General features: G+C 33.3%; 1 protein-coding gene across 1 annotated transcript in view; it reads right to left on the bottom strand.

Annotated features, from left to right (window-relative positions):
* The window catches only part of oca2 (oculocutaneous albinism II), a 176,523-nt gene that overhangs the window by 130,756 nt on the left and 20,661 nt on the right, over positions 1 to 25,106 (bottom strand). The window contains exons 4-12 of the mRNA XM_021477197.3: positions 23,000 to 23,173; positions 19,552 to 19,609; positions 19,364 to 19,436; positions 16,565 to 16,725; positions 15,295 to 15,377; positions 14,997 to 15,150; positions 6,276 to 6,347; positions 5,518 to 5,583; positions 4,248 to 4,304 (exon numbers count right to left, since the gene is read on the bottom strand). Coding sequence (XP_021332872.2) covers positions 4,248 to 4,304; positions 5,518 to 5,583; positions 6,276 to 6,347; positions 14,997 to 15,150; positions 15,295 to 15,377; positions 16,565 to 16,725; positions 19,364 to 19,436; positions 19,552 to 19,609; positions 23,000 to 23,173 — 898 coding nt within the window. The remainder of the gene's footprint in view (positions 1 to 4,247; positions 4,305 to 5,517; positions 5,584 to 6,275; positions 6,348 to 14,996; positions 15,151 to 15,294; positions 15,378 to 16,564; positions 16,726 to 19,363; positions 19,437 to 19,551; positions 19,610 to 22,999; positions 23,174 to 25,106) is intronic.

Here is a 25,106-nt window from a genome sequence, read left to right as displayed (position 1 = left end):
TTTATTTCAAGGCTTTCATTATCTTTCAGAACTCATTTTCTTCATGATTTGTAAACTTTTGCATCATTTCGTAAAGATTTGTTCCATCAGATGTCTTTTTTTTCTGTCTCTATCAGGGCTTGATGTTCACCCATAAATTTCAGATATAAAACATTGGATGGCGTCTCACCGCTTGCTTGTGAACGATAGGGATTTTCAGGGCAGCTATGGTAATAGCTCTGCTCCTTTGCCCCAAAGCTTACTGGGTAAAGTAAAATGATGGGATTACACTGACAAAATTCAAAACTGGAACATCAATAATGTAAAATGAAAGCATATCAGACAGAATGAGCAACAGAGATTGCTGTTATTTGGTGGGTCAAATACACAACGTCTCATTATGGTGTGCACATACGCAATTTTAAAAAGTGCTTTTATATTCATGTAAAGCAGGTTATGTATTCCACAGGTAATGCCTATTTTAATGCTTCAAATAAATCCATTTCAAAATAAAGGTCAAATAATGTACGCTCATTGTCATTGAGTGTTTAACAAATGTATTTATGTAAAAATGAAACAACATACTTATTCTGACCTGTCATTATTAATATATTTAAAATAAAAGTGATCATACTAGATTTTTTATAAGATTTTTAATTATTAAAACATTTTATTTTTGCTCAATAAATTGATAAAACAAGCAGTTTTACATATAGTAAGTACATATATTTAAAATGAACATTTTTGCCTGCACCGTGATCCCTAAATACTGTATAATCTTTTATTATCTTTTGGCTGGCAGCTAGCTTTCTGCAACTCTGACATGGTCGACCACTCAAGCAAAGCCTGGTCGCCTGGTCAATATCTGGGGTGCGTTTCCCAAAACCATCATTAGCCAACTAACATCGCAAGTTCTGTCATTACAAACATAGTTTGTTGATTTGCCGTTTTCCAAATCTCCAACAAACATTCGCAAACTGCGTCACAAACTTGAGCACTTGAAACTACACCTCTGGAGCTGTAGTTTGAAACATAGTTATTGGCTATGTTCTATTCCCACTTATTCCCCCTATGCCCTATTCATTTAGAACATTCTAACATTTAAACTTGGAATTATTCTAAAAAAAAAAAGAAAAAAGCATTAAGGTCCTCTCTCTTAGGTGTAATTTGCTTTCAAACTATTTTTACAGTTCAGTTTTAGCGATCTTCATGTTTACAATTGTGCTCCCTTCGCAGTGCACGTTGAAAACATTGATATCATTTTAAACACAGCCTCATGGCAAAAGCCATAGATGAGCTATTATTTAAAAGCAGAATTTATTTTACGTCTCCAAAGCTTGTGAAAACAAAAAGCATACGTTAATTCTTTTAAGTATCTGTACTGAATATGACATGGGCCTGTTGGTTAAAACTTTCTGCTGTGGTTTGCTTGTGTTAAATTGTAAAAGTGAAAAAGCTTTTCAAAAAATAAAAAATAAATAAACAATATCCTACTTAATACTACTACTACTACTACTATTACTACTACTAATAATAATAATAATAATAATAATAATAATAATAATAATCATGAATATTATTAATATAATTATTAAAGTAAATATATTTATAATAAATAGCATCATTATTTATTTATTTATATAATTTATATATAATATTAGAATAGTGTTAGCTTTTGTTGGGAATTTGTTTTTATTTTATTTAATAGAACATGTAATGTTCAACTTCTCAATAATATTAGTAAAACCCACATAGGCCTATATGTGCCATTTACATATATTTCAATTAATATGGAAAGCGAGAGCATTTTTTTACCAAAACTAATATTGGATTTTATTTTAAATCCATGTGCGTGTAAAACAATATAATTCACACAAAGAAATTATGGGGCTATTCTCTAAAGAAGTAGTTACTCCAACTTGTTTAGAGCATCATTATGGGCATTTTACAATATAACTAACATGGTTCAAGTGATGAATCTGCGACAGAGAAACTAGGGGTTTTGGGAAACACTCGTCACTACATAAGTCTTTTCCCAAACTATGCATAGTACTATAATAGTTCAGCTGCGAGTTACGTTGTTGTTTGGGAAACGCACCCCTGGATGGGAGATCACATGGGAAAGCTAGTTTGCTGCTGGACGTGGGTTTAGTGAGGACAAAAGGGTGCTAAACCTGTAGTTTGTGTGGGTCCTAACTCCCCAGTTCATTGATGGGGACTCTGGCTCATTGAGTGCCTTCTTTCGGATGAAACGTTAAACCAAGGTAGATGTCTGCATTCCCACACTGTACCATGGGACTTGACCAGATTTCTTGTGGCGTGGGAGTACATTTCGCCGTGGTGCTGAGTGTGTGTGTGTGTGCATGTGTGTGCGTGTGTGTAAATGAGAAAGAACGCGTGCATCTGCTGTGGTGCTGTGTGTGTGTGTGAATGAGAGAGAGTGCACTCATTCGTCATGGTGTTGTGTGTCGCTTGTTATAGGCTGTTTGAACTCAGTAGCATCTAGCTGTCTAGCAGTAGCATAGTGCTGTCTAGTAATATGGCTGCCGTCGTGTCATCCATGTGGATGCTGCACACAGGTGGTGGATGAGGAAATTCCCCTAAAAAATGTGTGTAAATCGCTAAGTGTCCAGAAAATGCTATATAATTGTAAGGAATTATTATTATTATTATTATTATTATTATTATCATTATTATTATTATTATTATTATTATTATTATTATTATGTCAAATGGTTCTTGTTCTAAATATGCCTGCCAAGATGATTTTTGATTTATAATCTATTGTTGGCAAACACATCACAGGCATTGATTTTTGCTGAGAACAAAATAAATACAGTAAAGCCTAGTTTAAACTTGATGCGTCCGCTAGTACACTTGACTGTGTGTGCCAAATGTGACATCATGGATGTGTTCGCTTTGGTTGTGCGCGACATGATTTCAGCTGGAGGAGGGCATTTTTTTTTTTTTTTGAGACTCAAACAAACAGTTCATGCGGTGCTGCATTTGATTTGAGTTAAATATATAACACTTTGCATGGGTTTTTTTTAAACAGGTACGACTGTACAGACATCTTTATGATCTGTCCATGACTGATCATAGGGATAACTAGATGGACAATAATTATTGGCAAGAAATTGCAACAGCCATGGGAAAGGTGGAAATTTTTGTAAAGGTGTAGAAAAACGTGAGGGGTAAGTTTGTTAAAACCAAAAAGTGAAGCCATGGCAAAAGTGGAGACCCAGGTGATTTTAATTTTACATAATGTGTTTTTCCACCATTTATAAGTTTAACACAGATGTATATATTACAATTTTGAATTTAAAACAATGTAATAGTTACAAAACTATATTAAAGCAACAAATTATTTCTTTGATAACTGGAAAAGAATATTTGAACCTAGCGATTTACAATATACTGATGGCCTGCTTTTTTAGGCTTTATTGGTGATAATTGTCAGGAATGTTCGACCATTATTGCCTTTTTAGCATATCAGTAGAGGGCAAACTAGCCAGACAGCAATTTGTGAATAGTTGAGTGGGCTAAATAACAAAGTCTTTAGTTTTTAGATTTTTAGTGTTTGTTTGTTTTTTTTTTGTTTTTTTTGCTTTTATTCTTGCTATAATAAAACAATATACTTGTAGAGAAACCAATGTCGTCATTAATATTTTATTAAACTTTAAAAGGTGGAACTGTCTGAGATATGAACAAAAGCAAGAGATGCATAAAAGTTTTAATTAAAAAAAAAATCTTGAATGGTTATAAAAATATTTATAATTATTAAAATTTATTTATAAAAATAATTAGTTAAAAAATCTTGAATGATATTAATGATATTCCGGAAATTTCCTACTTCTCTGTTTATCTGTCTAACCTCAGGGTGGGTTTCTTTTGACTGCCCCCTGTGGCTTTAAAGAATATCACAACATCAAACGCATCAAGTATAAAAGACTCGTCCGTTTTGTGAGGTGCACGCTCAGTCAGCGGAGGTGCGCGATGCGGTGCCAGGCGAAAGTAGAAATCAGGCTTAACAAATTCTTATGTAACAGGGAAAATTTCACTTGTACAATTGGATTTATTTTAATGCATGAAATCCTTTAGTCATCTTTGCCCAATAATTATATTTAAGGTGGGTTGGAAAGATAAAGTGTAATTTTACAGAAAACATGAGGACCGAACTATCTCGGGAACAAAGACATTGTATCTTGCATAAGCAGACATATGCAAAACAAATCCCAAATAAGCATTTGTAAAACAAGAGAACTCACCTTTACCGCACAGTAATCAAAGAAACCAGTCTCCGAGAATATTGCCACCAGTATCATCTGAAAGTAAACAGGAAGGGTTATGAGACTTCAACATTTCATGCTTTCTATTTTTAGCACTTACTGCCACATGTGTTGCTATAAAATCACATTAAGTCTCAAATATCACACAGCCTCTCACTCAATTTCATGCCACATATATCCTTCCCCTGTTTTTTTTTTTTCTCTCTGCCTCAGATTCAGAAACTGATTTCCTAAAATACAGGAAATCAATAAAGTGAAACATCAACATTGCTGAGTTCATTAAGCTAACATTTCGAATGTAAAATGCGTCTCAGCCTCGTACGCTCATCTTTAAAATTGACAGATGCTGTGATTCATTTTCTATCATCTGTGTCTGATTTTCTTTTATGCTTTTTCTCAAATACTCCTACATGTAGTCTTCTGGATGAGGGCTGATTGAGCGTATTTGTTTCCATGGAGACAGCCATTGAACAAACAAAGATCTTGAAAAGGGTGCCACTTCGGTAATAATATTACATAGCCTGTGTGTTTTAACGTGTTTTCGTATATTTTGTCACACTTTGTCACATGACCATGCAAAACATGGACTCATTTCTTATTAAGCAGACATCCAGACACACATAACACACCCTACATTTCTTCTGCAATGTAAAGTAAAAGAAGCACTTTCTAAAAGAAGCACTAGGTTAATAGCACATTAAAGAAATGTGCCCTATTTAGTGCCTGGCAGGTTGACTGAGAGGCTGATATGGGTTGAGGTTAGAGGTTGGATTAGCGGTTTGTCAGCCTGTCAAACAATTAGAGCGTCTTTGTCAACAGGCAAGTTAAAGCATCTCATTACACTAGATATAAGCGTCTAATAGGGTCGCACGTTTACAGGCACTATGGTAGGATTGCACTACTGGAGTTTTAAAATACTGTACTGCTACAGTATATATTTTTCAGACAGTATACTGTAGTCAATGCTGCAGTACACGTCATGTGAATCAAAATGATTAGTTTGTTAATTGACTAATGATAATGTATTTATTTATTATTATTAATCTTCATTCTTTTGAGACAATATATTTCCTTAATGCTGTTTAACGGGGGGGTGGGGGGGGGGTGGGGGGGGGAATGTTTTTCAATACATTTTAAAATGTAGTAGTATTTCAAACATATATACTACATTGTAACCACAATACTAAAGTTTACTGGGAAAAATAACGAGCATGAGAGCTCCTACAGACAAGATTTTTTATATACTCACCATTCCAAATAGCAAGGCAAGCGTCTCGTAGTCAATCCATTCCACAACAGTCATAAGACTCGGCCTCTACAGTAGAGAGACAACAAGATGAGAACATTTCAGTCTTAACTAGGCTCTCTGAATATTAAAGATTCATAACAATACCAGCTAAAACCTTGATACTGCATTTTGTTTACAGTAGAGTCTAACAACCAACCAAGTTCAAAGTTCATAAAGTTTTAAGTGGGAAAAAAAGTGATTTGAGACTACTGAGCTCTGGGTATTTTTAAAGGGCACTCCATCTATCAAAGAGACAGAAGCATACTGAGTAATTTTACTTGCGCTTAAATAAAGCACTTATCTCTGGTTTCTGTAATACAATAACTAATACATAGAGCCACAAAGAGAAAGTCAGGATTTTAATTATTCACCATCCTGTGCTACACATTAGAGACAATTAATGCAATTACTGCCAAAATCCCATTTATGTGAAATGGCCCGGTCTGATTTATTTAATTGTGTAAATGTACTGTAGGTGCTTCTTTACATATTATTCTGAAACTCAGACTCTGTACTGTAATTTAAATCCATGTTTGCCCCTTCTATATTATTCATGCAGACCTCAGCACAAGACAGAATGTTCTGGAGCTGTGCTCTCATACTTTAAGCTAATAAGACTAAAGACCATCACTGCAGTTTATAAAACTAACGAAGTCCCAGAGCCTAACTCTCGACTCAAGGCAAACAATCTTTATGAGAATGGAATAAATAAAGCGTACATCTCCAATGAAAGCCAGAGCTGCCAGAGCAGACAGGGATCCTAACATTGCAGCCAGAGTGCGGTGAACAATCTGCAAACACAGACAAACAAAGACAAATAAGCTAGAGGAAAACATATTTCATCAGAATAATAACTCCAAGTTGGATCACAATATACTTTGCCAAATATTTTTCACAAAATTTGTTCATAACATTGGCCACAGTGCACCACACATAAAATGATTGTTTGTGTTTTGTTTTTAATGAGCTCTAAATCAGTGTGTTTTTCTCATTTTTTCACCCATCATGCAAAAAAAAAAATTATATCTTATTGCTTATAAAAGCAATCGCACACCTCAAGACAACAAGCTGCATGCTATAAGATGCTATGCTCACCATTACACTAAATTATAACAGTTGAGATTTTCAACTTTCCACATTTGCAATAATAACAATGGTGCACACCTTACCAAGAGCGATCAAATATGTAATGCATAAGATTTGGGAGAAATAACTTTCACACCCACACTTCATGTCTTTTTGCAGTTTGATCCACCTCATTTCTCATATTTTTCATTCATTCTGACCCTTTTTGTCCAATCATGTAAATTTAATCTTTAAGCAGACACCTTTATCAAGAGCAACTTACAAATGAAAGGTAATCAAAGCAACAAGAACCACGCAAAAAAATGTAAACACATTTTTTAAACAATAGTTTTAATAAATTACTTCTAATATAGAATTTCTTTTAATGTCTAATGTCTCTGTCATGATGACAATACATAATATTTTACTAGTTATTTTGCAATATACTAACTAGGTTAATATGGTTCACTAGACAAGTTCAGTTAAGGTCTGCAACGTTCTAAAGCACTGCTTTGTAATCCAAAATTCCAAAATAAATATAGACTGTAACACTTTTACATTACATTACGTACATACATACACTATATATATATATATATATATATATATATATATATATATATATATATATATATATATATATATATATATATATATACACTGTATATACATACATACACACAATGGCCACTTTATTAGGTACACCTTACTAGTACGGGGTTGGACCCCCTTTCGCCTTTAGATTCACTGTATCTTAATCCTTCGTGGCATAGATTCAACTAGGGACTGGGAATATTCCTCAGAGACTTGGTCCATATTGACATGACAGCATCACAAAGTTGCTGCAGATACATGTTGCCAATCTCCCGTTCCACCACATCCCAAAGGAGCTCTAATGGATTGAGATCTGGTGACTGTGGATTGCCATTTGAGTACAGAAAAATTATTGTCATGTTTAAGAAACCAGTCTGAGATGATTCACACTTTATGACATGGCGCATTATCCTGCTGGAAGTAGCCATCAGAAGATGGGTACACTGTGGTCATGAAGGGATGGACATGGTCAGCAACAATACACAAGTAGGCTGTGGCATTGACGCAATGCTCAATTGGTACTAATGGGTCCAAGTGTGCCAAGAAAATATCCCAGACACCATTAGAACACCACCACCACCAGCCTGAATTGTTGACACAAGGTAGGATGGATTCATACTTTCATGTTGTTGATGTCAAATTGTGACCCTACCATCTGAATGTAGCAGCAAAAATCAAGATCAGGCAATGTTTTTTCAATCTTCTATTGTCCAATTTTGCTGAGCATGTGCAAATTGTAGCCTTGGTTTCCTGTTCCTAGCTGATAGGAATGGCACCCGGTGTGGTCTTCAACTGCTGTAGACCATTCGACTCAAGGTTTGATGTGTTGAGCATTCAGAGATGCTCTCCTGCATAACTCAGTTGTAACGAGTGGTTATTTGAGTTACTGTTTGCCTTTCTATCCGCAGGAACCAGTCTGGCCATTTTCCTCTGACATCTGGCATCAACAAGGCATTTGCCCCCACAGAACTGTCACTCACTGAATATTTTCTGTTTTTCAAAGCATTCTCTGTAAACCCTAGAGATGGCTGTGCATGAACATCCCAGTAGATCAGCAGTTTCTGAAATACTCAGACCAGCCCGTCTGGCACCATCAACCATGCCACATTCAAAGTCACTTAAATAGCCTTACTACCCCATTCTGATGCACATATTTGAACTGTAGCAGATCATCTTGACCATGTCTACATGCCCAAATGCATTGAGTTGCTGCCATGTGATTGGCTAATTAGAAATTTGCATTAACGAGCAGTTGGACAGGTGTACCTAATAAAGTGACCAGTAAAATTTGAAAATTAATTAATTAACTTAATTAACTATACAGAGAATAGAAAAATATAACAGAAATGTACTATTAGAAGACCAGAGCAGTAAAAAAAGGAATTTAATTTACTTTGTTTTTATATTTAATTTTATTCTAATATAAGCAGAAAAAAGAATAGAAAGTGTTAGCATTAGAGATCCACAGTTTTGTTTTGATGGTCCATGTGAGTATTAGTAGACTGTCAGCTTAATATCTGTTGATACTGCTACTAAAGACATTTAACTGACTTCAAGAAACTTTGCAAGTACATGCAAACTTACACTAACCTATACCCCAACCAGTCTACTTATACTCTAATGAGAATTAGATGGCACGTAGATGCAATGTAACTTAAATTTAACAAACGATCAAAATAAAGTGTGACCTTTATTTTAATTTAGTATTAAATATTCAAATGACCACAAATATCAAAGCTGCTCTCCACTCAATAATCTATTTGAATGGGATAAAAAACAAAATAGAGTAAACAAAACAGTAGCAGCAAAGACAAACTCATAGAATCTTCCATCAGCTTTGGATCTTGCGTCATTCAACAACATCTTCAGGTCATCTGCTCTTCAATCACTCTCTGGGCTAAATCAGCACCTCCAACAGCGTGTCAGCCATCAACATCCTCAGCATCTGTTTTCCTGTTAAGAGCTCTTGACCACGCAGGACGCCACAATCAAATACCTGATGTACCTCTCCCGACATCACGAGGCACAATAAAGCCATCATTACAAGAACAGTGTAATCAGCCAGTAGAGCGAAGAGAAGGACAACGAGTAACATAACATTCGGGCTAACAGCTAATGACTCCACTCTCCAAGGAGCAAGTAATCTGTGTCAGTCCGACAACTTCCCCGAGGAGGAGGAACGCTCGGCGCAATGTTGTGATTGTAAGTCTAAAACAGGTCATTAAGATAAATCGTTGAACACTGCTTTCTCTGCAGAATTAATCAGCAACATGGATATACATTGTGCTGTTCTGCATAAGAAAGCATCCTCTGAGACTAATGCTTCTCTGTTTGGTGATTTTCACCAATTAGTCTCAATTATAGGGCAAGAAACACTTCATAGTCAAAATTAAATGGGTAAGATATAACGCTGGTTTTATAGGTCCAAAGACCCCCAGTTACTGTGAACTCCAGTCTAATTCAGAAATAATCTATCAGCCATTATTAAAATGTTTACAAGATATCTGCAATTAGATTGTGGAGAAATGCATTATTCAGGAGTCTTTTAAGGCATATTAATATTTATAAGCATGTCGGGCTGTTGTGTATCTCAGATTTCGGGTTTTGCCCTCTCTTGGGGCAAATGGGTTTTAGCTATCAGGGTTGCTGATGAAACTCACCATCTGAGCCCTTTTAATCAAAGCAGTTTTCAGAAAGCTGATTCTAGATCAGCTCTGAGGATTAGCAGAAAAACCGTCATGCAATGCAGATGCAAGAAGAACATGAAAACAGGTCAATAGAACAAACACTTGATTATTTACAATGGGGTCCGAAGGACTGAAATGCAAAATGAAATCTGTAATGCAAATCAACTTGAAAGATTTCAAGCTAAAAAAAAATGGAAAGAGCTGGACATAAAGGCACGAGTAGAATAAGTTAGAGAGCTTATTTTAGACGTCAAGATACTTCTTCGGAAATCTCACGCTGTCATGTGTGAGGTATGTTTCATTAAAATTGAATGTTTTTCTTAACACTTTTTGATTGCCTCAAAAAGGCTGGAACTAGACTTTGAGTTTTTTATTATAAGATTTCAACTTTTTCTCTCTCTCTTTCTCTCAATGCTTTCAAATAGACTGCATATTCAAATAAAATAAAAGTGTAAACTGAATAAATAGTAAATAGAAAATAGAAAATTTTAATAAATAATCAGATTTTTTGTATATATAAAAGAACATAAACAAATAAAGTAAAACAGAAAGAATGATTATAATATAGAAAAATAAAATAAATATATAAAATAAAAAACAGCAAATACAATATAGAAAAATAAACAAACAAAATGAAATAAACAAATAAAATAAAAAACATTAAACAGAATATAGAAAAATAAACAAACAAAATGAAAAAATAAATAGCATAAATAGTATATAGAAAAAAATTAAAAACTACAAAATAAACAAAGAAAATAAACTAAGTGTATATATACATATATATATATATATATATATATATATATATATATATATATATATATATATATATATATATATATAAATATATATATATATATATATATATATATATTAAAGTATATAAATAAATACTAAATATAAGTATCTAAAAAGTAAATAGAATAAAAATTAATAAAATATTAAAAAGTAAAATAATCCTACAAATAAAATAAAATAAAATAAAATAAAGAAATTAGATAAAATAGAAACAGTGATTATAATATAGAAAAATAAACAAACAAAAGGAAACAAACAAATATTTTAACATATTAATAATAAAAAATGCATAAATAGATTATAAAATTTTTTAAAGAAAATGAAACAAAAAGAAAAGAAAAGAATGATAAGTATATAAATATATAGTAAATATAAAATATATAAAAAGTAAAAATAAAATAAAGAAATTAGATCAAATAAAAACAGTGAATATAATATAAAAATAAATAAAATAAATAAACATACAAACAATGTACAACAAAAAATTAGAATAGAAAAAAAATAAAAAATTAATAAAAAATAAATAAAAATCATACAAAATGAAGTAAACTTATAAAATAGATTTAATAAGCAATTAAATAAATAATTTAATAAAAAAATAATAAGTATTAAATAAAATTTACTTAAAAATTAATTAAGTTAAAAAACAACATTAATGCAAAATAATCATGTTTTAACAATTAGATAAATAAAGCGACTCACCCGATCAGCATGAAATAAAGAATTAGTTCAATTCTGAAAAGATAAACCTAATTTAACACAGTGTTTTGGTGAAAGCGGATACATGGGGCCCCCAAAGTCTCCATTAAACATTCTCACAAAGGCCTAATTAAACTAGCGGACACGCAGCATGCTGTCCCTCCTGAAGAAATAAATGTAATTAAGAAGGGACGTCCCCTCTGCCCTCGTGTCCCCCTGGAGCCACACTAAAACTCTAAAATGTGTGCACTACAGGGAGAAGAGGAAGTTTAAATGTGGAGGAGTGCTTATAATAACGTACATTGAAGATATGTCTGGAGGGTCAGCTTAATATTTATTATTATCAAATTTGTACTTGTGTATATCCTGGATGCTGCAACCTACAGTATGTAAAATGTAGTATTATGTTAGTGTGTGCAAACTACCAAAGCATCGGGATATTTGTGCTCCAGACTTTTGTGAATGCACCCAGGATTAGTTTGCCAGGGGTGTGGATAATAAGGATAATAATGTTATAAATAATGTTAAGTTTCAAGAGCAATATGTATTAGATTTTTAGTTTTTATATATTGCTATATTTTGTTTTTGAATCTAAACATGTCTGTTTGTGGAGTTTTGTTTTGAATCAGTTTCAGCTAAAAATCCTCCCGTGTTGTTTTACAAAGTGCCCCCTCATGGATAAAAAAATGTATTTAACGAAAAAAAATATTTTGTTTTATTTTATTTTCAAGTAATTTTGTGTGAATTTGAATATTTTTGCATATTATTGGAAAAGGGCATTTATGTTTACTCTTATCCCCATACAGAAAAAATCCCTATATTTCATTAATCTGTATGCAGGGCAAATTGACACTATAAAAAAAAGTTGACTCAACTCAAAATTGTAAGGCAATTTGCTCCAGAGCTTTTTTGAGTTGACTCAACTTTCAACCCAAGTACTGCATTTCACTCTGTTTAAGTTGCGTCAACTCAAAAAAGTTCTGCAGCAAGATGCCTTACAATATTAAGTTGAGTCAACTTTTCCACATATTGTTTACTGTGTGTATCTTCTTCTTCACTTGTTTTGAATGTGCTTGTACAAAAATAACAATGTCTTAGTTCAAATAAATAAAACAAAATAAACACATATAAAAATATAAATAAAAAAACAAATAAATAAATAAACACTAAAACAAACTAATAAATAAAATATTAATATTATAACAAACAAACAAATAATAAAAACAAACGAATTAATACAAATTTAAATATTAGAACAAACAAATAAATAAAAATATTAATATTATAACAAATAAATAAATAAATAAACAAATAATAAAAACAAACAAATAAATAAATAAAAATAATAATATTATAACAAATAAACAAATAAATAAATAAACAAACAAACAAATAATAAATAAATAAATAAATAAATAAATAAATAAATAAATAAATAAATAAATAAATAAATAAATAAATAAATAAATAAATAAATAAACAAACAAACAAACAAACAATTAATCCAATACAATGAGTTTGAGTGAAACACAGTTTGAGTCAAAATGACCTAAGGACAGGAAGAGGGATTTTAATCTTTAAAAAATACCATTTACAGCAAATTATTATGATGAGTAAAATGAGGGGGGAAATGATTTTACCCATTTGAACCAAAACAATCTGGGCATGAAATAAAATTTGAGCTCTCTAAATCCTCATGTTGATTCATATGTTACTTTTAGATCTTCCTAAAATCCAGTACCTCTGTGGACTCACAGTCAGTGTGAGCCAGATAAATAAAACTCATCCTGTTAATATCAGTAGAGCCCAGTGACCTCTAGTGCTCAACAGTGGTACAAGAAACAAAACAAACAAAATATGTGAGATTGAGAACAACCAAGGACACACGAGCACAATACTCCATTTACAAGCACAGCTTTGTAACGTTTATGAACAATATCTCCACCATGACCACTATTCGTCCTTCTGAAACCTGCTGTCACGCACATGAAAAAATACTAGTAATTTAATTTTATGTTTAATAATAATAAAAATAAAAATTCACATTTCATCAGAGGTCAAAACACAGCTGTACTGCTAAAACAACAAACCAACATGAAATCAAAAATAAAATCATACAAATTGTTGGTCTTTATTTGAAGTTTTCTCTCAAGGTTACAAATTTGATAACTATAACATCTAGCTTTAATTCTGAGGTTTTTGTTTTACAGACTTCACATTATTAAAATCCACTGAAGAAACATATTCAGTATCTGATCCCACATATTTAAAAATAATCCTGGTTTAAAGCTACCAATTCAATTCAATAAATGTGAATTAAATCAATGAAAATGTTACTTCTGTGTTTGGAACAAAGTGCTGCAATCATTTTCTTCAACACATATTTTACGCAGTGTTAAATATGCAAATATTCATTAATTTATTTTGTTTTCGGCTTGGTCCCTTTATTAATCCGGGTCACCGCAGCGGAATGAACCGCCAACTTATCCAGCACATTTTTACGCAGCGGATAGGAAACAAACATACACACTCGATTACACTCATACACTACGTTCAATTTAGCCTACCTAATTCACCTGTACCACATGTCTTTGGACTGTGGGGGAAACCGGAGCACCCGGAAAAAACCCACGCAAACGCAGGGAGAACATGCAGACTCCACACAGAAACGGCAACTGACCCAGCCGAGGCTCGAACCAGCGACCTTCTTGATGTGAGGCGACAGCACTACCTACTGCGCCACTGCGTCGCCATAGGATTTTCTTCTTTTTTTTTACTGGTAGAACCTTATTGCCGATTGACTGAATGAAAAAAAAGTCCAACATCATGGACATCAGGCTTTAAATTATGTGCATTGCTCTGGAAGCAAAAATATGACTTTACATGTGATGTCCATTGTACATGGTCTGAGTTAATACTATTTATCAAATTTCTATAGATTCTAGAATATATATACTGTATAATAAAATTTACTAGAGTAGGCTGTGGTTAAAAAAAACAGTTTAGTGATACTTAAATTACCCTAGTATTTTTTTATGTGGGGTGTCATAGTTTCTGGGTCCAAACATTTTTAAAATAAAGGCAAAAGTAAACTAAAACTTAAATTTACTCTTTTTTTTCCGTTTTATATTGTTTCCTGAAAAACTCAAACAGTTGTTAACAAAAAAAATAATATTAATAATAATAAATTATTATAATCATATTTATTTATTTATGTTTAAATGCCTTATCAGCAGCATTGGCTATACCCATGGCAATATTGGTAGTAAATATTCAATATATCATTTACAATCATAACTGTTTCTTAATCATATAAAAAAATCATGAGTTTAATAATTTTCATGTTTAAGGCCAAATAGTCAAAGAGTGGTCATAAACGGCTACTGAGATTGAGTTTCTCAAATCAAACGAGGAGAGGCTTGAACCTGGAAACTGTGAAATGCGTCACAACTTAACAAGAGGATGGACGTGTCCACACAAAACTGACATGACGTCAGTGTGGCATGATCATGTTTAAAGGGATGAAATGTGATGATGAATCATAAAAAAAAAACACTAAACGGATTATCTTGTGGTGTGAAAATAAATTTTTACCTCAAAGATAATAAGCACGTAGACTCCTGCCAGGATCAGACCAGCGATGAGCACCTGTGTTTCCACCGTCACGTACAGCGACTGGTTAGTCATGGACAGAGGAACTACCTGATTGTCCAGCAGAAAGGCCTGAACGCTGATTTGAATAGGAGCGCTGGACAAAAAGAGATACGTTACATAGATGGAGACACACAACTGCATAAACCATGCTGTCAGGAACTACTGCAAATCATCATATAACAATGCATTTGGTTCAGGTTTTTGTTAGTTCATTACTGCAACTGATGCGTAATCGTACCTGCTAACCATTTCAAATGTCCTTGTTCTCAGAATTTGGTCACTTCGCTGGGAGTGCAGTGGTATGGTCCAATTATACAGCACCTGTTGAAAAGAAAACATTGTGAATGTTTAGAATAAATACATAAGAGAAAAAAGTTTTGTTTTTTTTTGTTTGTTTAATGTAATGTTTTTAGATTTCATATACTACATGAATAATAAAAAGCTTAGACAATTATGAGCTAAACCTTATAACAATATAACAACATGTGAAACTAAGTGGGATTTATTTTCAATACATTTTGAACAAAAATAAAATAAAATAAAATAAAATAAAATAAAAAAAATAAAATAAAATAAATATAAATAAAATAAATTAGGCGGGTCCTTCCGCTGCAGTGACCCCAGACAAATCAGGGTCTAAGTCGAATGAAAATGAATGAATGAATATTATAATATAGGCGGTGCATTCCACAGTGACGAGCCCTGAAAAATAAGGGACTAAACCTAAGGATCAAAGCCAAATCAACCAAATCAAATGAATAATAAAATATTATTTAATAAGCATAACTTTTTTCCACATTGAAACCAATATTAAATGTTTCTTTAGCATTAAATCAGCATGTTAAGATAATTGCTGAAAAAATATGTTCAAATTAAATATTTTTAAAAATTAATTTCAAACGGCAATATTTCACAAGTTTACTGTTTTATTTAAGTTTGATTACATTTGCACAAGAGTCCCTCTGTACATTTACACTGGACACATTATTATATATTAAAAAACTGAATTTATGAAGTGCTTCACACTGATGAGAGGGCTTGACAAACCGCCTGTAAAAACACTTTTCTCTTTCTTAAAAAATAAAAACACTCCCCTTTACGCTCTGAGCACTAAAAGTTCCTTTGTACAATTACCATTTCTTGTATGTATTGCCTCTTCTTGTTGAATCGTTGAATGCCTCCTCAATTGTAAGTCACTTTGGACAAAAGTATTTGCTATATGACTACATTTTAATGTCAACTAATCCAGAACAGCTGAAAACATTACTAACCCCAAATAATTTTAATTAAAGCATAAACAAACACACTTTTCAAGTTAAGTGTAAAAACAATATGAAGCAATAAATATATGGTTTTAAAATGAAGGCAAAAAGTTGTTTCCAATACATAATGGAAATCATGTATACAGTAAACTGAGGTGAAAAGCATCTTATTAACTGTCAAACTGCATTTAACATTAGCTGAATCTGCATTATTGATCTTTTTGGCTGTGCTGAAATGCATCTAACCTGCTGAGTTCTTCTCCGGCGAGGCCCGGCCTCCTCAGTCTGCTCCACCTGGATGAGAATATACTCCTGGGACTCTTGCACAGCCTCCATCCCTCCCAAAAATGGCCCACCGACTTGCAACTTCAGCAAGGAGTTGTCACGAAAATCAGTAAGATTCATGGCTACGGTGATCAGCTAGGTTAAGAAAAAACTTCCAAATGAAAATACACGACACAAAATATCCATCAAGCACTGGAGTAATTCACTTTAGTATTATCGGTCACCAATGACTTCTACTTCTAGCTGATGAACACCATTGTCTTACACTGAAATTGTATTCAAATTACTTTTCTATTTATTTCCTTCCTTCGGCTTAGCCCCTTTTTTATCAGGGGTTGCCACACCGGAATGACCCACCAACTATTCCAGCAAATGTTTTTCACGACAGATGCCCTTCCAGCAGTAACCCAGTACTGGGAAACACCCATACAACCACATTCACACAGACACTCATACACGATGGCCAATTTAGTTTATCTGATTCACTATAATGCATGTCATTGGACATGTGGGGCAAACCAAAGCACCCGAAGGAAACCCGTGCAAACACAGGGAGAACAAGCAAACACTCCACACAACAATGCCAACTGGGCCAATGAGGACTCAAACAAGGGACCTTCTTGCTGTGAGTCGATATCGTTAACCACTGGGCCACCGTGCCACCCTTTTCGAACTATTTTGTCTCAAAGTAACTTAGATACTCAAGAGTAATTTAATTATTGCCTCAATTCTAAAAACCCACTTGAACAATAGACATAGTCAACAGAAATTAAACTTTATTTATTTAAAATTGAGGCAAACAAAAGCATTAAGTTTTGTTTTAAAAAAATAACACTTTAGGCCTCTATTTTAATGATCTATGCACAAAATTTAAAGCACATGGTGCTAAAGCATTAAGGGCATCTCCAAATTCACTTTTTTAAGGACGGAAGGGTAGTGTTTATTCTCTTAAAGAGTTATATGTGTGTTTTGAGCATAACATGCTTTAAACCAATCAGTGTCTCATCTACAATTCCCTTTAAGGGTCAGATGTGTCGCCCAATAGTGCATTTCATATTTAAATGGCGGACTTTGCAAGTGAAAAAACAAAATACTTCAGTAGCGAGAAAACAATTAAACAGACCATCTTCAGCGCGAAGATAAAGAACGGGCCTCCTCCATTCGGCCCCTTTACTTTCTCTTTGCATTACTCCTTTACTTTCATGGATAAGGAAACAGTGTTGTATGCGCTCCACTAAAGATATCCATTAGCCTACATATATAATTTAATATGTTAAGCGCAAAGATTTGTTTCAAAACTGTTTCTAAATTAAATAAATTTCCAGCAAATTAATAAATAAACAATAATAACAAAGTGTGGTCAAAAAACTGAGTTATATCCAAACACGCGTCCTATTTTTATGCCACATATGAAACCACATACATCTCCAAAACCCATCAAGTGGAAATATCTAAATTTGTTTTTATTAAAACAAATGTAAATATGCATTTAATAAAAAATACTGCTAAGAATAATAATATTGTACAAATACTAACTGCCATAAATAAAATAAAAAAGACCAGCACACCCACGAGTGGATTTTCTATATAAACAACGTGGCACAAAACGTGAAAATTAGGGTTGCGCTGGTCTAAAAATAGCAACAAATAGCGCCAAACACTTCTTGCACCTTATTGCGCTGGGTGTATGATAGGGTCCTTACACTTAAAACAACATATGTTTCAAACTCAAATGATTTCAAAGTAATGAAACCATATTGCACATATATATTGACTTTAATTTTATAAAACATTTCATTGTTTCTTAAGCATGAACAATTCTGAGATAAACATATGATTTTTTGTGATTTTTAAAAAAAAATTAATTGTGACAAATATCAGAAAAACTAAAAAATATAACACAGCTTACTGTGGTTCTCTGAATGTAATTTCTCAATTTATTTTTTGTCTTAAATATATTAAATCGTCTTAATAAATGTAGATTTTTTTAAGTTTAAAAAAGCCAATAAAACAACAAAAAATGCAATTATTCTGCTTATCTGAATTGATTTATACAAAATTGTTGAATTGATGTTAGTATTTAGGCAGGTACATTATTTAAACCGCAATTAAATGAGCTAAAAATGAAAAAAAAAAAAAAAAGCTTTTTTTTTTCAGTGGAAAAATAATGTAATTACAGTAACTAGATACTTTGTTACTTATTACACCAACACTGGAAGTCAATGATGCCCAAGGTTTTTCATAACATCTTCCTCTGTGTTCAACAGATGAAATAAACTCATAACAGTTTGGAACAAGTGAAGGATGATAATGATGACAGATTTTAATGGGAGTGTTTTGGAAAACTTTGTCAAAAAGACGTCAGCCGGCCACCGTTTCAATTTCAGACAAACAATCACCAGCAGAAGGCACTTTGCATCACTTCAGTGCATTGTTCACTCTTCACATTCATCTCTACAGGACCCACAGTCTGCCGAAAGTATCAGGCAGATCTGTTGTTATGCACGGAGTCATAAGCAAGACTGTTTCCATGACACAAGCCGCTGTAAATAACAGATGGCGAGATTGTCACAGAAACGGAAATGAATTAGTGCAGCCCTTCAGTGCAATCTCCCGACCAAACAGAAAATCCCCGCAGGGTCTGAGGCGTTAGACAGTGGCAGCATACTATTTGACTTGTGCATTAATGACTCCTATTCATCCAGCCAATGCAAACAGAAACAATGCAGACTCTCTAAGACACACAAATGGGGAGGATACAGAAGCTCTCGGTGGATGAGACCGCCAGCATCCTCCAGGGGCTCTCCCGGTCGGGATACATGCTGAAAAACAGCTGATGATTCAGATAAATAGAGTTATTTTAGAGTGTCACTTAGGCAGATGACTGAAAACAATAGAATGCACGCTAAAGCACTTTGTTGATTAGGTCTGATTAATGGAGAACTTACTGAACACAGAACGACAATAACGAAGATGGTGATGAGTCTTGTCATCCCTAGGCAATATCTGTAAAAGCAAATTCAGACACTTGTTGTGATATCTACTTTGCAATAGAAAGAAAGCCATGTGCCAAAAAGTTACAGTTGCTTTTAGAGTTGATTTTGAGTTATGAAGCTATAGCTCTCGGCTTTTTGAGGCCAGATTTGATGACAGCTTGCGCCAGGGCAAACCCTCTTTTGGCATTAAAACTATTGTCAGGGTTTAGTAAGGACAAGCAGTGAAAGCAATCAAAAAACACTGTATTATAATCAAATGGTAGACAGCAAGGGTTTTTAAGTCACAACAAGACAGATAAATAATATACATAAATTAGAAATGTCTTATATTTTGTGGTTCATGTTTTATATATTGATGCTTTTGAATTGCATTATGGGACCTTGCTCTTTATTTCTCTCTTTACTTTTAACCTTGAAAATGTTAGAAAAAAGTGACTTTTATTAACATCTTTAAGTTTAATACATTCAACAAATGATTTCTGCTGCTTTTTCATACTTGCGTAAAATGAGCCGAAACAACAAAACGTTTGGGATTTTTTTGGGACAACTTAATTGTTTTATGTTCAATCCACTTATATTTGTTAAGTTGACTTAATTTATTTGTTTTGAATGAATCGTGTGGAACCCTGTATTTTTTACAGTGTAAAGTACAAAAACCTTGTATTTACCACCAGTAGATTTTCTGGTATTTTAGAGACGTATTTCTTGCTATATTATTTCTTATACATTAGGTTATTAATATCTTATACATTAAGTTTCAAACTACTGTAACTAAATGTCAATAAAAGTCACTTTGTTAAACTGTAGAGCAGAGTTTTCAACATCAAATGTCAATGGAGCAGAGATCAACATTCCATAATGCAATTCACAACCATATATAAATGGAAAACACTTGTGAATCACAAAATACGAAAACAATTAATAGATTTTTTTAGGGTGAAAAAAGTCAGCTTTAACTGAAAGTTGCTGAGACTTTATTACAGTATGTTGCTGTACTTCCAACTAAAACTGAATTTTAAGTTACTGTAGATGAGGGTTTTTTTTTACAACTCATTACCTTATAGCAAACTAACGGTAAGAAGGGTGAGATTAAAAGTCTTTTAGTTTACGCCATCAAACTGATGTCATCAGAGAAGCACCACCACTCCAAACACGAACGCAATGGTCAGAATTTGATTAAAGATTACCACAAATTTTTTTTTTTCAGTGGATTAACTTGCATGGATTAATCGTTCACCTAAAGAAGATCAATGTGCACTAGCAAAAGATCCATTAGCCCCTTTCACACAGACACTTTTTTTTTTACATACAGACTTTTTCAGTAAACTACTGGCAATTTTCCTGGAAAGGGATCATGTGTGAACAGGGCCTTTTTGAAAATACCGGTAAATTTGTTCTAGCAATTTTCCGGAAAGAGAAGTAACATTACAAGAAGTTTGCCAGAATGCTGCTCTGTGTAAACACAGAAGGAAAAATGCCGGAAAGAGTGCATTTAAGTTTAGAATTCACATCCGCGCTGTTTATGAAAATAAAAGCCCTTGATTATTTTTCAAAACACATTTAGCTGCTAGATGTTAACAAGAGAACGTTTCTGTGTTCCTTCTGAATGCCAGCTAAGTAAAAAATTATCAATAAAATGCTGATAAACGGCTGTTTGTTTACCTACAAGCTCTGCTTCAGTTGCTTTACGTGTGTGCTTGTGAAGGAGTGCTCCGGTGAGTGCCAATGCATACATATTATGTACATCTCGATATGCAAAAGTGTCCCTCCATATGTTTTGATCAAAGTTGTTCACAATACTTATCCATCCACAGAATTTTGTAATGTAGTCAGATTTGTAAACAGTAGCTGCGGTTTGCGCTTCTGCCTTTAAATGTCTCTAGGACAAAGCAGCTGCATGAATGCTAAAGCTTTAAATAAAAGTAAAACCATCAACAAAAGCCAGACCCCTTTTTTGTTAACAAATACAAGTGTAGTTGTTTAGAGGTCATTTCTGGTTAATGATGTCGGAATTTACTGGTATTTTGGAAAGGATGTGTGAATGGTCTTTTCTGGAAAAATCAAGAACATCCTTGCTTGTGTGAACAGCGTTTTTTAATTCACCGGTAAATTCGTTCCGGAAAGATTCCTGATATTTACTGCTATCAATATGTGAAAGGGGCAATTGTCAATTTTTGATTCCACGTGGACTTTAAGTACATTTTAAATATCACTTAAAAATGTGCAATTTTTTGTTGTATTTTTATTTTGGGGAAGCTTTTTATTCACAACAACACAGTAATGTACTTGTTGCCACTTAATAAATATAGCATATAACAGACAAATCGTTGTGCTTGACTTACTTTGTAATAATTGTTTCTGTTTTAAGATGTTTTAAAATTAAATGTGTTTTGTGATGCCACTTGATGCTAAATATCAGATATACAGTTGAAGTCAGAAATATTAGCCCCCCTGAATTATTAGCCCCCTGTTTGCTTATTTTTTTTTCCGCCAAATTCTGTTTAACAGAGAGAAGATTTTTTTCAACACATTTCTAAACATAATAGTTTTAATAACTCATTTCTTTATTTTTATCTTTGCCATGATGACAGTAAATAATATTTGACTAGATATATTTTCAAGACACTAGTATTCAGCTTAAAGTGACAATAAATGCTTATCTAGGTTAATTAGGTTAACTAGGCAAGTTAGGGTAATTAGGAGAGTTATTGTATAATTATGGTTTGTTCTGTAGAATATCAAAAAATATATATAGCTTTAAAGGGCTCATAATATTAATCTTAAAATGGCTTTTAATAAATTAAAAACTGCTTATTCTAGCCGAAATAAAACAAATAAGACTTTCTCCAGAAGAAAAAAATATTATCAGACAGCCTACTAAAATGTTCTATACTATACTAAATGTACTATAAAAAAAATTAAAAGGGGGCTAATAATTTTGACTTTAACTGTATAAACGACTGAGCCTGGTTTCTCTCAAGGTTTTATATTCTTCACTTTTGTTAATTGGTGAAGTTTTGTTCCTCACCACTGTCGCTACTGGCTTGATTGGTTTGGGACTTGTGAAACTGCGCATCGGTGGATTTGCTCTTCAGTATTTGGACTTTCAGCGGTGAAATTTAAACCACACTGTACTGAACTAAACTGAACTTTGACACAATCTACACTGTAAAAGTGCTATAGATATAAACATGAATTGAACTAAATATCAAAGAAGTTTCAGGTCTCTTTGATCAATAGAAATTGCAAAGACTAGCGTTTTTTTTTAAATAGAAAGTAATTGCAACAAGTTTACTGTCAAATTTGACCAGTGTAATGCATCGATGTTGAATAAAAGTATTCACTTCTTAAGAAAAAAAAATAACTTACTGACCACAATCTTTTAAACAGTATTTCATACCTGATGGGAAAAGAGAGTTTGAAGTAATTTTCACTCTTCTCCGGGGATGTAATGTGTGAGAGACTGGTGACCTCACTGCCCAGCCTGCACCTTCTCTCCAGTTCAGCAGAGCTCGCCTCCCACGATTCCTCTCCAGACCCCAGACTGGGCTCATGCAGAGTCATGTAGGTGATACTGCACAAAAACCACAAGTTAGACACTAACTAATGATCTGAGTTTGGGTGCAGCACAATTTGTTTAGTGGAAAAATGAACAAGTTTGACCTTGGAAATCTGTTTGAAACTATATTGGCTCCATTCAAAACTGGTAATAACCTGCATTTTCAATGATCTGTCCATAAGTGGACAAAGCTAAATATAAGTCTGAATTAGCTCTCAAATGTTTTGAGCTTATCAACTTTTGATGGATTCCAGAGGTAATCAAATAATCATTTGACCAGGATGGTTTGAAGGTGCAGACATTTTGCAAGAGGTGTTGCTAAAGAACACAATCCAGACAAGTTTAAACCTTTGCAGATGATAATCACATGTTTGGTTTGAAGAAAAAAAAATGTGAATAGCAAATATTCTCTTATTACACCTGATTCTAAATCCACAGGGTTCTGTGTAGTTTTGCGGCGTATTACTTTACCTTCTCTAAATTGTTTGTTAAACAAGTTTAATTGTAGACTATAATCTGCATGCTCATAAGATATACAGTCGATAAAGAAAGTATTCAAACCCTCATATATTTAACTCAGATTGTATTAATAGCACTTGATTAGGAAAGCCACACACCTGTCTTTATAAGACATCACATATCACAATGCATGTCAGAGCAAACGAGAATAGTGAGGTCAAAGGAACTACCTGGAGAGCTTAGAGACAAAATTGTGGCAAGGCACAGATCTGGCCAAGGTTACCAAAAACTTCAGGTTCCTAAGAGCACAGTAGCCTCCATGATCCTTAAATAGAAGACGAATACTTTAAATAGTAATACTTCAGAAGAAGAATACTTTAATCCAAACAGCAACTTTTTTTGCTGCCAGGCAGTGTATTGTGTTGAACATTTAAATTTTTCTCAGAAAATAGTTTTTTATAAACAATTATTATAAACAATAGGTGGGCCTTCCGTAGTCTGCTCTGTGTCATCAAAACAGTCCTCCGAGATCAAAGAGTAGCTGTTTTCATAAAGCTTGTATGGCTGCTTGCTATCAGTTGCCTCCATCTATTGCCTCTGTTAAGCAATGAGCAGAATGCTAATGCTGTTAGCGATGATACAGTGTACTCAGCTGGAATAATGTATCTTGCCGCTTATAATCAAGTCAAAAAATCCACAGTTATGTAGGCACTTTTATACTCATAGCTACAGGTTTATACTATTTGCCTGCAGAACTGCCTTAATCTTTCAACAAGGTACTGGAATTATTCCTCAGAGATTTTGGTCCATATTGACATGATAGCATCACGCAGTTGCTGCAGATTTGCTGGCTGCACATCCATGATGCGAGTCTCCCGTTCCACCACATTTCAAAGGTGCTCTTTTGGATTGAGATCTGGTTACTCTGAAGGCCATTTGAGTATTGTCATGTTCAAGAAACCAGTCTGAGATGATTTGCGCTTTCAAGGGAGTAAAAATGTATATTTTGTATGGATTAAAAACAACTTGATATTTGTTTTATTCATCTGTGTTTTCTTTCTTTATTCACTTAGCTTACTTTTAATTTATAAATTTTTTGCTTAATTTAATACTTTTATATTTAGTCTTTTTTGTTATTATTGTTTGCTTGTTTGTTTGCTTTTTTGTTTTTCTGTCATTTTTACTCATTTTTAGGCCCCTGACTCTTGAGAAAAACTTTAGTTGCAGTTTTCATACATAGACAAACAATTGATGCATTAAAATCTTGCGTCTGGTTACACTAGAATTTCTATTATCAATGATAATTCAAGTGTTACTCAATGAAAGATGAAATGCAATCTCATGAAAACAGGAATATTTAGCACTGAAGAGGACAATGTCATCCCAACAAAATTAATTTCAGGTATAATCCTTATGCGTATGCCTCTTCAAATATTGTTACATAATCGCTGGCTTTAGAGTTCTGTCAGGGATGCATGAGTGAATCAAG

This window comes from Danio rerio, chromosome 6 (assembly GCF_049306965.1).
Source record: "Danio rerio strain Tuebingen ecotype United States chromosome 6, GRCz12tu, whole genome shotgun sequence".
In the NCBI taxonomy this organism is placed as follows: domain Eukaryota; kingdom Metazoa; phylum Chordata; class Actinopteri; order Cypriniformes; family Danionidae; genus Danio; species Danio rerio.
The sequence above is the reverse complement of the archived record's forward strand: the minus strand, read 5'-3'. Positions and strand labels throughout refer to the sequence as shown.